Source organism: Agrilus planipennis, unplaced genomic scaffold (genome assembly GCF_000699045.2).
Source record: "Agrilus planipennis isolate EAB-ADULT unplaced genomic scaffold, Apla_2.0 scaffold32, whole genome shotgun sequence".
Lineage (NCBI taxonomy): Eukaryota > Metazoa > Arthropoda > Insecta > Coleoptera > Buprestidae > Agrilus > Agrilus planipennis.
In genome coordinates, this window is record NW_020439506.1 from 1,904,182 (window position 1) to 1,908,591 (window position 4,410).

General features: G+C 31.5%; 3 protein-coding genes across 5 annotated transcripts; 2 read left to right on the forward strand and 1 right to left on the reverse strand.

Moving 5' to 3' along the window:
• The first annotated feature begins 362 nt into the window (after positions 1–362).
• On the forward strand, positions 363–1,480 carry LOC108733676 (transmembrane emp24 domain-containing protein 3). The gene is made up of 3 exons (XM_018464943.2): positions 363–701; positions 763–1,008; positions 1,065–1,480. Exons 1-3 carry the CDS (start codon positions 543–545, stop codon positions 1,305–1,307), a joined length of 648 nt encoding a protein of 215 aa, XP_018320445.1. The 5' UTR covers positions 363–542; the 3' UTR covers positions 1,308–1,480.
• Positions 1,481–1,625: 145 nt separating this feature from the next.
• On the reverse strand, positions 1,626–2,977 carry LOC108733675 (protein YIPF5). 3 transcript variants are annotated; one of them, XM_018464942.2, is made up of 3 exons: positions 2,910–2,943; positions 2,737–2,837; positions 1,626–2,374 (listed from the first exon to the last, which is right to left on the reverse strand). In XM_018464942.2, the coding sequence occupies exons 2-3, from the start codon at positions 2,828–2,830 to the stop codon at positions 1,686–1,688; spliced, it is 783 nt and encodes a 260-aa protein (XP_018320444.1). In that variant the 5' UTR covers positions 2,831–2,837; positions 2,910–2,943; the 3' UTR covers positions 1,626–1,685. The 3 variants fall into 3 exon arrangements, with proteins under 3 accessions (XP_018320444.1, XP_018320443.1, XP_018320442.1); XM_018464940.1 differs by having other exon boundaries at positions 1,630–2,374; positions 2,897–2,977; XM_018464941.2 differs by lacking the exon at positions 2,910–2,943 and having other exon boundaries at positions 2,737–2,888.
• Positions 2,951–4,366, forward strand: LOC108733649 (WD repeat-containing protein 61). The gene is made up of 6 exons (XM_025979214.1): positions 2,951–3,041; positions 3,100–3,215; positions 3,275–3,441; positions 3,525–3,760; positions 3,815–4,002; positions 4,062–4,366. The coding sequence occupies exons 1-6, from the start codon at positions 3,039–3,041 to the stop codon at positions 4,297–4,299; spliced, it is 948 nt and encodes a 315-aa protein (XP_025834999.1). The 5' UTR covers positions 2,951–3,038; the 3' UTR covers positions 4,300–4,366.
• Positions 4,367–4,410: the final 44 nt, after the last annotated feature.

Below are 4,410 nucleotides of genomic sequence, written 5' to 3' on the forward strand. Positions count from 1 at the left end.
AAGCACTGAGAAAGCCCTATTATTTCTATGTTGATAGGTTTGTTATGAAATAACAGATTAAAGAAAATATTTGACATTTACTTCTTTTGTTTATTTTAAAAGAAGTATTACAATTAAATTTACTGTTTTTGTTCACTGAATTTTTTTAAAAAATTATATTTTCATTCCATAAATGTCATTTAAGACTTCATTAATTTTTAAAATTAAAAACAGATTAGTATATCTGATCACTTACCATTTTTACTTATCGAGTTGATCGTTGTGGTATGTTGTTAGTATAGATTTATAAAGGATTTATGAGTACTGGGATATATGGAAATATGACAAATGGCCACGTTACGTTTAGAGTTGTCAAATGTCATGAAAATACACTACATTCTCTTCACGCATGTGATTGGTGGTCATCGTCATAGCTATGAGTTATGATGTGTTAACTTGTTTGTGAAATTGTTATTCAAATAATTAAAAATTACTGCAGTGTTCGATGTGGCTGAGAATCATAAAAATAAGCAAACTAATTTTGATGTAAATTAAAGAAAGAAATGTCTTTAAAGACCGCTCATGAACTATTACTTGTAATAGTAGTGTGTTTATTTAATTTCTCAAAAAGTACCGAACTAACCTTTGAGTTGCCCGATAGTGCTAAAGAATGCTTTCATCAAGAAGTACAAAAAAATACATCTGTTACTTTAGAATATCAGGTGCGTTAAAATAGAAGAAATAACTCCTACAAGAATGTTTTGCTTGACTTGTATGTTTTAGGTGATAACTGGTGGCCAGTATGACGTAGACGTTTCTTTAAAAGATCCTAAAAATAATATTATATATAATGTAGTTAAAATGCAGTTTGATTCTAATACTTTTACTGCAGAACACACTGGAGTGTATGTAGTGTGCTTTAGTAATGAATTTTCTACATTTTCGCACAAGTTAATTTATTTTGACTTTCAAGTGGGAGATGAGCAGCCTTTACCTGGTATTGGTGAACATGTCACTGTTATGACACAGGTATTACTTTAAAACAATATATTATATTAAAAAAAATTGTTTAATTTTATTTGTAGTTGGAAACATCTGCTCAAGAAATCCACAAATCACTTAATACAATAATTGATTTTCAAACACATCATCGTTTGAGAGAAGCACAAGGGAGGAAGAGAGCAGAAGATCTTAACGAACGAGTTTTATGGTGGTCAGTTATGGAGACTATTGCAATTGTAGTCATTGGAATTGGGCAGGTCTTAGTTTTGAAAAACTTTTTTACTGATAAAAAGCCATACACTTCACTGACCAACTACAAATCGTAAAGACAAGATGTTAGTGTTTTGTTTGACTCACAGTGCAAATGATTTAGTGATTTATAATTAAATAAGACTTTCAAAAATGTTAAGATGATCCCATTTGCGTACTCAGAAACTGTAGCTATTAAATATGTTCAAGTGTATAATTAAATTGATTTAAATAAAAAAACTGCTCATAAGTAGTGAAAATTCCTTAGTATAATAATAGTAATAATTTCTTTTCATGCTACAAAGGTTCTTGCACATTACTCTTTTTACATTAAATTAATGTACATATAATTTTTTAACAGTTTTTTAATGAAAACCCTTACATAAAACATACAGTTAATTCAAAATTATAAATCCATTTATTAAATATAAAATGATGTATTACATTGATATAAATCAAAATACAACCAAAAGAGCAAATACCCCACTCACTAAAGCACAGGGATAGGCAATTAAGGGTCTCTGTTGTGTATCTCCTGACATTGCAACAAATAATCTTGATGCTGACAAACTGGACCAAACAACTGCAAGCACAGCTAGCCCTATACCAATTGGTCCACTTAAATTTGTGAAGACACCAATAACAGCCAAAGCAACGATGGGTAGCAGGCAGTACCCCAAAATACTTGCCACACTTGTTAATGTGAATATGTTGTTTGTTGTAGTCATTAAAGACAACAGACAATACATCATTAAGCAGGACATCACTGACAATCCATATATGTAACCAAAATGTGCCTTATTTCCTGATATAAACAAGCACATAGCTAAAGTGAGACAGTAAGCCACAGGCCCAGCTAGGTCTGTATCTTTTGCTAGGAAGTCTGAATCATCTGCTAAACTATGACCTCTAAATGGGTTTAAAACTGCTAAGGTTTTTTCTAAGATACGATCTGGATATATTTCCAATTCTTCCAACAATGGAGGTTCATCCCATTCTTCATTACTCCCATATACCTTCTCAGCAGAATAACCAGGGGGATCTTGTGGTTGTAAAAAGCTCATAGAGGATGAACTTTTGCCCACCAAATTGGGATTATAATAGGATTGTGATTCCTGAGAGACTTCCCCAAATGACTGAAACTCTGGAATTAGTGATAACTGGTACAAATTCTTTTAAAATGTATTAATGGTTAAAATAGAAAAGGAGACTAGTGATGGAAGCAAGCAAAAACTTACCCCAAATTCAACCACAATTTTATAAAACGCAGGCACGTGTTTCAATCACTTTTGTGAGCATTCTCATCCCAAGACTGTCTTGGACCAAGAATGCTCACAATTCTTGTATTGATATTTTATTATACATGTATACTATTTAGATAACAATATGTTAAATAAAGTTTTCATTATTATTATTAAAAGTAAGGAAGCGAAACACATGTCCGCGTTTTACAAAATTGTTGTGGTTAAATTTGGGATATTTTCTTGTTCCTGATTATTAATTTACCAAACTGCTGAGTCTGCATTGTGTGATATTCATTGTCTCCAAAGGAGTTGAATTCTTGGTTCGGCACGTTCCAATAATATTCTTTTTCACTCATTGTATTCCTAAAAGTATACGAAATATTAATAACTAAAGAAATTAAAGCTTTTCTTGAATTGTTTACTTGTTATATTTACAATGCGACACGTCGAATTTGTCAAATCAGTTATTCTAACCTAAAAGAAATCACAAATAAAAATATAACCTTAAATGCTCGTTGTTGCGTTTTTTAGTTTTCCTTATATTTTAATTACCATTCTTTAAACATGGTAAGATTTATTAAAAATACTCGGTGAATTCGGTTTTAACAATTTTGTCGTATTTTAGTATACTTTATTGCTTAAAAAGGAAAATGCCCATGACGATGCTATATGGAGTTGTGCTTGGGGAAAATTAAGTAAAAAAAAGTGCACAGAAGGTGATGAGCAAGGTGACCGATCTAGGTAACACTTATTCTTATTAAATTTAAACCTTCTTTAATGCTAACATCTGAAAATTTTAGAGATTCAATTACATCAGATGATGGTAGTGTTGATTATATTATTACAGGAGCAGTAGATGATTTGGTAAAAGTTTGGGAACTGCAAGATGATCAACTTAAATTGAAATATCAACTCGAGGGCCATTCACTAGGTGTAGTTTCTGTTGCAATGAGTAATAAGGGGAATTGTAAGAACATGGTGATTTTAATTATTTCTAAATTAGAAATTAAATTAATGAAATTTAGTTAGCTACAGTTTGTGTGATTCCAGTGTGTGCTTCGAGTTCACTAGACTCAAGTATGAGAATTTGGGACTTAGAAAAAGGTGAAAAGCTTTCTACAATAGATTGTGGCCCTGTCGATTTATGGACAGTTGCTTTTAGTCCAGATGATAAATATGTTATTTCTGGTTCGCATGCTGGAAAAATAACACTATATAATGTTGAAACAGCTAAGTCTGAACAAACATTGGACACAAGAGGAAAATTTACACTGAGCATAGCATATGTATGTTGTATTTACTTTTTAGCATTTTAATTATTTATATTAAATATGCCTTAGAGTCCTGATGGTAAATATATAGCAAGTGGGGCCATTGATGGTATAATAAACATATTTGATGTGCATTCTAACAAGTTATCACACACACTGGAGGGGCATGCAATGCCTATCAGATCTCTATGTTTTTCCCCTGACTCACAGTTTTTATTAACAGCTTCTGATGATGGGCACATGAAATTATATGATGTGTGAGTTTAAAAAAGAAACACTCAATCTAAAATAATAGTTTGTACAATATGTTTTTTAGTAATCATGCAAACGTAGTTGGAACGCTATCTGGTCATGCTTCATGGGTTTTAAGCGTGGCATTTTCTCCAGATGGAGCACACTTTGTTTCTGGCAGTTCAGATAAAACAGTTAAAGTGTGGGAAGTCGCGGCCAAACAGTGTATTCATACTTTCTTAGAACATAACGACCAGGTAATTAATATGATATTTAATATTTATTTCTGCCATCCATACATGAATTATAGTACATATAAATGATATTGCAATATGGGTGGTGAGTTCCAGTAGGTATAGTACTACCTGTACAGGGCTGACATTGGTGATTTATTCCATACATGATAATCATAATATATATATAAATTTAATTTT

What these genes read in the sequence shown, in the direction of transcription:
- LOC108733649 (XM_025979214.1), top strand. An exon ending in TTACACTGAGCATAGCATAT is followed by an intron (nt 3,761 to 3,814) that starts GTATGTTGTATT and finishes AATATGCCTTAG; the next exon opens with AGTCCTGATGGTAAATATAT. An exon ending in CACATGAAATTATATGATGT is followed by an intron (nt 4,003 to 4,061) that starts GTGAGTTTAAAA and finishes TATGTTTTTTAG; the next exon opens with TAATCATGCAAACGTAGTTG.
- LOC108733675 (XM_018464942.2), bottom strand. Translation starts at nt 2,830, where the DNA reads ATGAGTGAAAAAGAATATTATTGGAACGTGCCGAACCAAGAATTCAAC. An exon ending in AATGCAGACTCAGCAGTTTG is followed by an intron (nt 2,375 to 2,736) that starts GTAAATTAATAA and finishes CACTAATTCCAG; the next exon opens with AGTTTCAGTCATTTGGGGAA.
- LOC108733676 (XM_018464943.2), top strand. Translation starts at nt 543, where the DNA reads ATGTCTTTAAAGACCGCTCATGAACTATTACTTGTAATAGTAGTGTGT. An exon ending in CTGTTACTTTAGAATATCAG is followed by an intron (nt 702 to 762) that starts GTGCGTTAAAAT and finishes TGTATGTTTTAG; the next exon opens with GTGATAACTGGTGGCCAGTA. An exon ending in ATGTCACTGTTATGACACAG is followed by an intron (nt 1,009 to 1,064) that starts GTATTACTTTAA and finishes TTTTATTTGTAG; the next exon opens with TTGGAAACATCTGCTCAAGA.